The sequence below is a fragment of the Plectrocnemia conspersa genome, unplaced genomic scaffold (assembly GCF_051122295.1).
Source record: "Plectrocnemia conspersa isolate PC_06_02 unplaced genomic scaffold, ASM5112229v1 ptg000007l, whole genome shotgun sequence".
NCBI lineage: Eukaryota > Metazoa > Arthropoda > Insecta > Trichoptera > Polycentropodidae > Plectrocnemia > Plectrocnemia conspersa.
The window spans coordinates 6,639,077-6,651,699 of record NW_028277171.1 but is presented as its reverse complement, the minus strand read 5'-3'; the positions used below and the strand labels follow the sequence as shown (position 1 = coordinate 6,651,699).

Here is a 12,623-nt window from a genome sequence, read left to right as displayed (position 1 = left end):
AGCTACTTTAATGAGTGTAATTTAGCTGTTATGTTTTTCATTAATCATTATTAACATATCATACAAATAATTTTCGTTCAATCATTCATATAATAGTCTTGCATTTGTAGTTTTCAGACACACATAAGTAGCGTATTTCAACTATTTTTGAGCCATACATAAACTTGATATTTTCATATCATCCATTATAGTTTTAACAAACAATTACAGCCATTTTATAAGTTTCAATGCTTTTTATTCAAATGTCGTTTATTTATATTATACATAGTGTTCGATAATGAATAAATAATTTATGTAACATTGAATTCAATTTATTTTCTCGTAAAACCGTAGCCGAGAGCTTATTGCTATATTGAAATTCTACCGAGTAAACATAAAAAAAAAACATAATTTACTCAAGTGGATAATTTACGAGTGTTGGCCAATAAGCAACCCTGTTGGCTGGAGCCATAAAAGTCGCCATATTTCCCTAACCATGCAATTCCTATCGGAAATATATTGTTAGCATTTGGTACTAAGCGGCTGTTACGTATAAACGCTGATAAGATACCAAATTGTCCATCACTTTATCGTCATTACTTGATCGATGTTTATGTTTGTTTTATTTTTTTCGTAACCTACAAAAAAAGTTACGATATATCTTTATTTAGCTATAATTTTGTAAACATTTTACTTCAAGCTTACAAATGCAGGACCGAAATATATAATATTTTTTTTAAATAAATACCATATAATTATTGTAAAAGTAGTTTTTTCATCCAAATTTACCTTTTAAAAAGATCAGCTTAATTGCTTAAATTTAATTTTAATTTATGATCTTTAAACTAACTATTTAACTATCGTTTTAAATGGCCCATTTATTTTTTATTCTATAGCACTGATTATTATACTTTTATAGTGATTTAAAACATCTTGTTATTTTTCACGTTATTGTACATTGGCAAACCGTTAATAGCATTGATTAACACTAATATTAGCTAATAATCTTACAGTTACCACATTAATACATTGTCAGGTTTGTAGTGACTAATTAGAAGATAAAAATATTAATGTCAAAATCTTAATAGTACACTTTATGTATGTGACATTTTATATTACACATATAAAACAAGAAGCATAAATGATAGTTCAGGGTTGACGAGATTAAATGTGGTTATGCTTAAGTTAACAACATAAATATAATGTTAAACATGCATAAGAAAATGCGTGTCTATTTTGGTTTAACTTCGCGGTTAAAGGGCGAAAGTCAACTCTAACTCTTGGTTTCCAAAGAAAACAGATTATTGACTAAGTTTTGAAACAAGCGTTTACACAGAAATTGCCAATATGTTTAAGTCATTGGCGCGAGACCGTAGATGATTTTCAGTTACACTTCAAGAACACCTGTACGTAAGTTTAGTCGATTTATATAAACTGGAATACGTATGCCTATATATATTATATATATTTTACAAGATGGAACAAAACCATAAAATAAAATTTTTTCAAGCGCCCTATTTTTTTTTATAATAATTATGATATCCAAATGCTTAAGATCCTTGTAAAGACAATTAATAAAATTCATTATTTCACTATTTATATCGAATGATAATTTTTATAAAATTGTCACATACAATTTGTATATGTTAGCTATATGTGAAGCCTTCTTTGGGTGCGTTCTTTGGACTTGAGGCGTCTCTAAAGCGGGGTCAATTCTGGATTCCGGACGTATAGTTGGACCAAGTGATGCGAAGAGAGAAGCGGCCTGTCGGCCTTCTCTTGATTAATGTTCGCACAACCTAAATTTGAGCGTTTTTTAAGTTCTGATGCGTTGAAGTCCAAAATATACGTTCACGTATGGGTGTCAGTAAAATTATCAGAAAAAGTCTTTGAAGAAGTTTCTGAGGAAGTGATCGTTTGCTGCCCACGTTTCAGTATTTATACCTATGGCCCCTATATGTTTATAAATATGTTTAGATACAAGAACGTGGGTAACTAGCGATATTTGAGGAGATGCGGTTTTTTACCCTTTCGGTAGAACGGCCAATAACAAAGTGCTTACGAGTTTTTGGCACAGATTGCCGTTTACCGTTAGATCAGATTATAAACGGCCATTTGGATGACAATCCTAAATTTACATGTTATTCTTTCTCGAAGCTTTTGCGACTTTTTCAATATTTTTGATTAATGAATTTAAATAAAATAGTCTAAAAATTGGGTGCGGTATTTAACCCTTCCTGGGCGAAAAGGGGGCCAAAAAGTACCCCAAGAATTTGTTTTTCACTGTAACTTTTTAATTACTACCTTTAATAGACCCACATTTTATGTAATCCTGTAATTTAGGATTATACATAGGTAAAATTTGTTTCGAGTAAATTTCGAAATCGTATAACGGCTTAAAATATAAATTTGCGGTAAAATATCTATTATTTGTGAGTGACCGTCAGTTTTGCAATTCCAAGAAGGGCAGGTATAGAGGATAACATTTGGACTCATTCGCACTCGAAAGTTATGAATGTGTTGACGGTCGGTTTCCATAAAGAGTTAGAACGAGAAAGCTATATGCTGTTGGTATACCATCACCTTCTCAGAAGAATCATTGTCTGGAGAAAGCCACGTGCTGGCAAATCAGTGTTTCCCTATCTTTTGCCGTGTTTCGTTGTTTTCAAAGCTGATTTATTATTTTTATTTTTGTAATTCCATCATCCTATACCTTTTATTTCATGTAGGAAGTATTATTATATACTTTGTTATTTTCTGTATATTGTATTATACGTATTTGGTGATTTTTTTGCGGTATGAATTGTGATAAAATACTGGGATATGTCGTCCAGACAAGACACAGAAAGACTTTTAGACGAATGTGAAGATGATGTCAATGTCGATGAATCTTTTGACAGTGATATCGACTTTGAAGAGTTGGATTCAGATGCCACCGACGTAAATGATGTAATCGATAACGAAGCTGACGATTCTTCATCAAAAATGAAGAAACCGAAGATGATGAATTTACACCAGAAGACACCACGTTCATGTCAAGATCTGGTCTAGAATGGCATTCAACTCCACGATACAATTCCAGAACGCGAATCCAGAATATCGTAACATATTCTTCAGGACTTGGAACAGAGGCTAGCAATGTGACTACAATAAAGGAAACCTTTGCTCTCTTTATGACTGCAGCGATGATTAAAGAAATAAGTAGTAGTGGAGACTAATCGGGTCTCTAGAAATGACAATCAAGACCACAACAACCAACCGGAAATAGACGCATTCATCAGCGTATTAATAGTTTAGAAGATGCAATGGCTGTAGACTACCACTAAAGGAAATATGGACATCTAACCAGCTTTTTAAGTAATTCTTTTTTTCTACGGTCATTTCAAGGGACACATTCGTATATTTATACAGTAAAATTCGCTTTGATGACAGAAACACCAGACAATTACGATTTCAACAATCGCAAGATAAATTTCGCGCTTTTATCAAAAGTCAGCCCGGCAGATATGGAATAAAAATATGGGTTGCTGCTGATGTAGAGTCGTCATATATTTTAAATATACAACCATACACGGGAAAGCAGCAAGTACGAGGGAGAAACCAAGGTGAAAGGGTAGTGACTGATCTAATTAGTCCTTATATTGGAACTGGACGTGGTGTCATTACTGACAACTTATTTTCGTCAGTGCCCCTTGCTCAAAGACTTTTGAAAGACAACATTAACAGGAACAATTAGAAAAAATAAGCGTGAAATACCGCAAGAATTTTTGCGTTCACGCTAGCGAGAGGAATTATTTAGTCGTTTTGACTTTACCGATGACATCTCATTGGTTTCATATGTTCCGAAAAAAAAAACAATCGGTCACACTGTTGTAAACAGAGTTAGCCATGGAACTTGCCAAGGAGAACATACATTTTCAAAAAATAGTGGGATATCGTTTCATAAACATATTTAATATGGTTTCACACTTTATGATCAAGCAACTAACGTTGAAACTGTTACTCCACTGACAATACTCCCTGAAAATCGCGTTGAACAGGTTAGGAGAAATAGGTGCAGCTTTTGCCCTAGAAATTAGGACAGAAAGACTCGATTTTTTGCACCACCTGCAAAAAAAGCGATATGTACAGTTCACAAACACCAGTTGAAAATATTGTCATGTCCAAATTGTTTACAAGATTCAAGCGTAGAATAAATGAAATATTTATATTATTATCCTAAATATAAATATATTATTTTTGTTATTTTGTATTTTATATTATAAATACATTATTTTAAAAAAATGTGAATTATTTTTATTTCTTGTGCAATTATTATTTTTAACAATAATTAGTTATATATAAATAATATAATGTTTTACTAATTTTTTAATTGATTTAATTTGTTAAAAATTTAATCGATTTAAAAATAATTAAATAATAATAATTTTATTAGTCAGTGTTTGAGAAACGCTGCAACATGCATCGACAAGTAAACGCTGTAGACGCCCCTCAATCGCCGATCGTTCTTTGGCCAGAAATGTCGCCGAAAAATATGACTATAATTTGCAAAAAATGTTAATAAAAAGATATTTTATTCGTTTTATGAAAGTAAATATGTATGGAAACACGTGTTAGATGATTAGGTAAACAATTTTCTGTTGAAAAAGTATCATAATTTCGAGAATAGTCTGGGGGACAAAATGGACCCCGGTTCGGAACGCTCGCGATTTTTCTACCTTCCGTACGGGATGGGTAATGCTAATAACATTTTCGGCTTTTCTAATAAAGGTGCTTCAAAACACGCATAAGTTTTAGGACACTTAGTATGTATGTACTATATATTCCAGTCTAAATTAATTTACCATTACATTGAAAATTTGCTTAAGAATTATTAATTCTGTTGTACCTGTTTAATAATATAATATTCTAATTGTATTTTATTTATTTTTTGCAGATAAGTGTTCCGTAAGTTCTACAATGACGACGCTTGTGCATAGCAAAAGACACTCGTTCACAACGTGAAAATGCGTATAAAACGTCAATTCAAACACTCTCTAACAATATTTAACGACCAACTAGATAGTGTATTTTTTGAAGAACAATTTTAACGTCATGCTAATATAAAAATCCGCAATGGAAGCGTATAATGCTGGCATGTTCCCATCGGCCGACGACAACAACTCTTCGTCGTTGTACCTCGACACGGACGACATATCAAAGGAACTCTTCAAGCAAAACTACAATGCCAAAAACAACTACGAATCCTTTGAATCCATGTTCAACACCGGTATCGACAACGAGCTTCAATCCATGATGGTGTCCAACGCCACCACTTTTCCACCGACCGGCTACTACGAAAACACGATGGATCGAGAGATGAACGCGTCGATGCTAAACTGCTCCACGACCGAATACCTGAACATAACCTGCGAGATCCCCATTAACTTGGCCAGACCAATGTATGGCTACATAGCTCCTTTCCTCTTAGCCACCACCACGGTGGCCAACACGCTGATCGTTGTGGTGCTCAGTCGAAGGCACATGCGAACTCCGACAAATGCAGTTCTGATGGCCATGGCTCTATGCGACATGTTTACTCTGTTGGTGCCAGCTCCGTGGCTTTTTTACATGTACACATTTGGAAACCACTACAAACCGCTGTATCCTGTTGAAGCTTGCTACGCTTGGAATCTTATGAATGAGGTGAGCTATTTTCAAAAATTTTCTACATTTCAGATAACTACTATATTTTAAACTTTTATTTTTTTTTAAAAAACTTTTATATGGTCCTTTCTTTATCGCTTCTTGATGAATATTTGTTCTAGATGTTCACTTAGAAAATTAGAATAGTATTTGTCAAGTATGTTGTCCTGGTCTTGGTGTCAGTGGTGGATATTTTTTAAGACTAAGTTTTGCTTTCGTCATCGTTATTATTAATTATTTGTGCAACCAGGACCAGGCGATGCAAAGAGAGAAGCGGCAGCTTCTGCGAACTCTGCTGGTCTGAAGTTTGACTCGGCCTTTTCTTGGTTGCATTTTATTGATTTTTCAAACTAAAGTAAATGTTCGAGTGTGAATGCCTCAGAGGAGTCCAATGACGATGACGTAATATAATATTATTGCCCCCCTACATAAGGTATTTTGTTGACCACCCCTTTTCTGTAAAACGGCCAATTACAGAAATTTGGGGACTTTTTTTACGAATTGCGGTTGGCCGCTAAAGCAGATTAGAAACAGGACAAAACCGAACGCACGCGTTATTTTTTCTCAAAGTGACAAATATTTTAATTCTTTCCGATTCATGACAGGTACCTTATGATTTGAGCTGTTAAAAATATTATTACGGTGGTGTTCCATTTTAACGAAAATGCCTTTTAATGATTCATTAGCATAAATAAATCATGAAAAGCCAATTTATTCTTAAGAAGATTGTACAAAAACATCAATATATTTTGTTAAAAATACAAGTTATGCAATAACACTGTTTTTGCAAATCTTGTGGTACGTATTGTCACTTTCTCTTGATGAGTGTCTGATCCTATTTTCTTGAATCTCAAATCGTCTGCTGTGTGACAAAGTATCAGACCTTTTATATTTTTGATTCGAAACTACTCCGTCGAGTTACAAAAATGAAAAAATCAGTTGACCAATTGCATCGCATTGTATATTCGACTCACGAAATCTGTTCATACCTTGAATAAGTGAAATTTTCAAAATGACATATTCCGAAGGTCGCAAAAGGTTATATTACAATTGTGGTTTTTACGCTGAATAAACGGCATTTAATATAATAAATCTTAAGTTTTAAACAGGATTTAGAAAAGTAACTATACTAAATCTATTTATTTTATAATTTTATAAATAAAGACAAATATATATTAAAATACATATATATTATTGTTGAGTCATACTTTTTCAAATGCAATGCCCTAATGCGACATTTAATCAACCATATACATATATACGTCATAATAGTAATGAATACATATATATGTACGTCATAAAAATATTCGTTTAAGTAATATTATTAATTATTCTCTTTCATGTATTATAAATATTTCAAAAGAAAATATATCTCATTAAGGATTTAGTGAATTACTTGCCAATAAAGGCTTATTTTTTTATAACTTTTTTTCTAAAGATTTATATTAATATATATATATATATATATATATATATATATATATATATATATATATATATATATATATATATATATATATATATATATTAATATAAATCTTTAGAAAAAAAGTTATAAAAAAATAAGCCTTTATTGGCAAGTAATTCACTAAATCCTTAATGAGATATATTTTCTTTTGAAATATTTATAATACATGAAAGAGAATAATTAATAATATTACTTAAACGAATATTTTTATATATATATATATATATATATATATATATATATATATATATATATATATATATATATATATATATATATATATATATATATATATATATATATATATATATATATATATATATATATATATATATATATATATATATATATATATATATATATATATATATATATATATATATATATATATATTGTTTTATTTTAAACGTATATATATTGGAATTTTTTATATTTATTGTAAAAATCACCATCTTTGGAAAGTACTTAGAAAAGTTAGGAAGAGTACTTTTCAATGAGGGTGTTAGAACTAATTTTAAATTTTATAATAAAATAGGAACCATTCTACTAAATGGAAAAGACAAAATTGAATATAAATCAATTTTTCGTGACAATTGTGAAAAAATGATAATGGTCAGGCAAACCATAGGATTTCACAAAGAAAAATTGAACATAGAAGCGCGATAAAATGCTTTGATAAAAAATCAACTTTAGCAAACCACAATCATCATATCAATTTTGATACAAACAAAACTTTAGGCAAAATTAAAAACCCAATTGTAAAAAATTGTAGATAAGGAATTTCAATCGAAATTTAAAAAAATAGCACTGAATAAAAGAGACGATTCGAGAGCAATTTCCGATACTTGGTTACCGGTTTTTATCCAAGCTGAATTAAATTCATACAAATTTAAATTCACTTGTTCCTTAGCAACAACCAAACGAAAAAATATCAAAACACAAGATCGAATCAAAGACGACGCAGCTGAAAAGACTGCGACAGCTAAAATAAGGTCAAGATTACGCCGCACAAGATGACCCAACATCAATGGTCAAAACGTCATCAAACGAGATGAGAGTAAGAAAAGAACGATTCCCAAACCTTCACATCCAAAAAGCTAAGTGACGTGTTGAATTAATCCGTTAATAATTTAAACCAAATTTATATGAAACATTTTCGATAGTTTATATTTAAATATATAAATATTATATTTATCTTTTAATATAATATTTTTTATGAAAATAAAAAAACTATTACTAACGCTACTTTTCAATAGAAAATTGCACAATTTTATTAAACATAATTTAATATATTTTTATTATAAAATCTATAAGCATAATGCTTCCCTTAAAATTGAATTAGTTTAAGCTTAGATTTACGTCAGGTAGATGGGTTTAAATTGAAAATGTACATAAATTATTATTATCTATAATGTCACATGAACTAAAAGAATAGTATAGATTTATCCCACTGGGGATTGAACCTAGAACCTTTTTCGCACGAATAAAATTTACATACATACATCGTCGTTTATTGGTTTTATAAGCTATTTATAAAATATAATGTTCTATGTTAATATTGTTAATTTTATTTTTTTTAATATGTATTTTATTATCCTATTTTTATTAAGCATTGTTAAACAATGTGATCCAAAATAGAATTCTCTTAAATTTTACATATATTAAATACAAAAGGCAATACAGTTTACTTTTCTAAAAGCAATAACTTTGTTTCAAATACCATCCCTAGCGTTACATAAAGAGCAACACAGTCGAGTCTTGTGACGTTACTTGCATAATTGATGTAAAACCGGACGAACAGAGGTGTGGTTATTCGCACAGTTAATTGATTAGATCAACAATATCAAATAATGGAAAGCAACCACACCTGCATAGAATGGCAGTCAAATTAACATAATTACAGTGTATGCGACTTATTGAGAGTAAGCTAAAAAGGGTCAAGTATAATTTGATTAGCCACAGCAGCGCACACACTATTTTATATAAATTTAATTAATTAGTTATGGAATGTTTAATAAATATAGGTTGAACCTTTAAATTACTTACTGTCAATGAAGTTATATTTTATATAAAGTATATGTTCCTCACCCACGTGTTTACCCAATTAATTTAAAAATATTTTTTCATGTATATTTTATATTTCAGGCTTATTGTGTATACATTGTTGAAAGGTTGTTTCGATATTGTGCCGTATATATTATATGTATAATGTTCCACGTGTAATCTGAAAAGGGACGTGCCGTTTCCAAGTTACTGGGTAGAATTCAAAATATCTGTTCTTTGTTGATGGAAGAATCTCGAGGAGGGCAACAAAAGCCTTTACAATTTTTCAGATTGGCCTATTATTAAATCTAATCATAAATCCGATGCTCGTATTATGTTATAATTTATGATATGCGCACAAATTGTTAAGCTGATCGAGTGAAATAAGTTAAAATTATATTAAGCTTTCAATATTGTACACTTTAATGATTATATTTAGCTGAAATTTATAATATTCGCTAAAACATGTAGATATGTATCAAATAACGAATCTGTTTTACTGTGAAATGTATTTATGAGTGGATTGTCAAGGGGTTCAAACGGAAAAAAAGGGAAAAACCACGCACAAGAGATTCAATTGAAACTTTTTCTTTTCACAGCTTTCGCCTAATCTTTTTTGCAACTTTTTTAGCATGTTTGAATTCATGTGTATTCCAAAAGTTTTCTATTCTAAATTTGACATATTAGTTAAGACACGTGTGTGCTAGTAGTCTTTTATACAATATATATACATTTGTATTAAATATGTTATTTATATTATACACACCAAAGTATAAGTATAGTTAAGCACTTATATTTTGATCACTAATAATAATTTATGAAAAGGTATACCTCACTCTTCATATCATAATTAAAATATCTTAATTTTCCTTCATTGAACTTTTTAATGCTCTTAAAAGTTTCTAGATTTTAGATAGATAATTAATCTCGCTGAGAGAATCTTAAATTAAATCAGCATTAAATCTTAAATTTGCTTTTAAAATCGGTCGATAATAGAATATTTTATGTAAATTTAGTTTGTTCTGGATGTTTTCGTGACGAATAATATATGGAGATAAAAATAGACCACTCTTTTGCTAATACCATTCGCTATGTTTGAAGTACAAATGTATGTTTAAAAAAAATATGTGTAAAAGGACATATAAAAATAGTTTTTGTTTCTTTTTAAGACTTTACTGACATAAACATAGTTATGATAAATTACAGTAACTCTTCTTAGCCTCCAGATTTATTATTAGTGCTATAAATTGCTGGTACTCCATGATTTTTATTGATGCCACTGATTCTACTGTGTACAATCATTTTGCGTGTATCGTTGATGAATTCTGTGGTTGTTAGAGTTTCAAAGAAAGTCTCTTAATATCTCTTAATATCCGTTTTTCAATTATTCGAATATCGAATAGTAAACGATGCAATATACGAATATATTCATAAATTTAGATTATAAGTAAAATTTATATATAAATTTATATATATAAATTTATACAATAGTTGACATGTTCCCAAATTCCATCTCTACTAATATTTTTAGTAAAGATATTGGCCTGAAGATATTGAATTATTTTTCTTTCAATGTAGAATAAAATGCTTTCTAATCAATAGAAGGATAAAGTTTTTTTAAATTTTGTTGTGTAAAATGTACAGCAGCTGCAGCAAATTTATAATAGGATCCAAAATCAGGAACGTCATTTAGAAGAAGACACTTGACGTCCCTTGAATTTGGCTAGCAAAATAATTTTATTTTAATTATACACTATGAATTTTTTTAAAAGCAAAATATTTTTTTTTTAAATTATCACTGATTGGCTAACTTTTGCGTCCCTCTCCCTTGAAAAAACATAAATGACGTCCCTAATTCCAAACCAAAATTCTCAAATAATCTCTCAAAAACAATCTAAAAAAATAATCTCGAATCTATTTTTTTAAATATGTCATTTCAGCGAAATCATATCGGAACACATTTTCACCAGTAAAAATATAATTGATCTGGCAGGTGCTAGTGAAATTATATGATTTAAACTTTTCTATACGTAATAATATATACATTTACATATTTTTTAATTATTTATTTACATGCGATGTATAAATAGTTTTATTTTTCAGTGAAGTTACATTTTCACTAATGAAGCCCAAATACATTTTCACCAGTAGATATATATATATATTTATACTAGCGAAAATATAATTTAACTGATACGCGCTAGTAAAATTATATGCTGTTCTAAAATATTTCTGAAACTCATGTAAATTTGCTGTTCAAACCCAAACCTAACCTACACGAATTAACCAAACCCATCTTGTTCTAAAACTTATTACAATTTTAGAACTTATATTAAGTCAAGTCTAAAATACAAATTTCGCCAAAACATAGTAAGTCATCTTCTTTTGATGCCAGTAAGAGCCAGAACGTCCGCACTAGCCAACTCGCCTATGGCGGTCGTCATCCGGCTCCTTAATACGCTGGCATTGTACGTTGGTCTGTGTAATGTCAACTACGACAAGCTGGTCTGGTATATTATTATATTAACCCTTTGCGCTCGTAAGTCGACTATGTGTCGACATCGTATTTCAAGCGTTGTACTCGAACGTCGACAATATGTCGACAAAACTTTGAATGCATTTATTGGCTTTGTGTTCAAGCAAATTTTGAAAATTTAAATGTAATAATAGTAAAAAGACTTCTGTTAAACACATTTCAGTAATATTGAATTTTTAACTTATGCAAATAACTCAATAATTTTAAATTTACAAGTGTAAGTTTATTGTAAAATTTTTCATCGGAACATGGTCAAAGCGCGCGCTGTTAGGACGGCATCGCGCTAGACTTGACAGATTTAGGTTGTCAATTATTGCTTTAAAACTGATTTTTTCCTTCTAAGGGCATCTATATTTTTATGATATGAGATGAAACGGGATCATATGCTCTAATTGTGCATAATTATTACTTTATATTGTGTGTCTGTTATGAAATAAAAATAAAAATTTTAAGACGGAAAAAAGAGCGAGATGCCGTTATGATAGCAGAGCTCGCTTACTTGCTCGCACTAATAAAATGAGCGATTGACAACTATCGACCTGGGTACTCAACTCAAATGATAATATTGGTCTCGACACATTTAATTTATTTTCGAGCTAGTAAATTACTAAATTATGTAAAACAGAATTAGTAATCTGTGTTTTAATTATTTATAAATACATATATTGATTTTATTTTAAAAATTATACATATAATTACGAATGACGATATAATAATGGATTTTTAAGGACGTGACGATGAATTTGATATTAACCGTGATATTATTACTGTGACAGTAATAGTATGCGTTAATGCTAAGACTATTTCTACCAATTTTAAATCTTGTACAAGTATTTAAAGTTTCAAGTTTTAGGATAATCTTTTAAAGTAATATTTTTTTATGATCAATTTATTTATATTATTAAAAACTGT

At 29.9% G+C, this 12,623-nt stretch overlaps 1 protein-coding gene across 1 annotated transcript in view; it reads left to right on the top strand.

Moving 5' to 3' along the window:
* Positions 1 to 12,623, top strand: part of SPR (G protein-coupled sex peptide receptor) — a 263,731-nt gene that overhangs the window by 187,195 nt on the left and 63,913 nt on the right. Inside the window, exon 4 of the mRNA XM_088188918.1 lies at positions 4,916 to 5,664. Within this exon, the coding sequence (XP_088045044.1) occupies positions 5,095 to 5,664 (570 nt within the window). The 5' untranslated portion in view covers positions 4,916 to 5,094. The remainder of the gene's footprint in view (positions 1 to 4,915; positions 5,665 to 12,623) is intronic.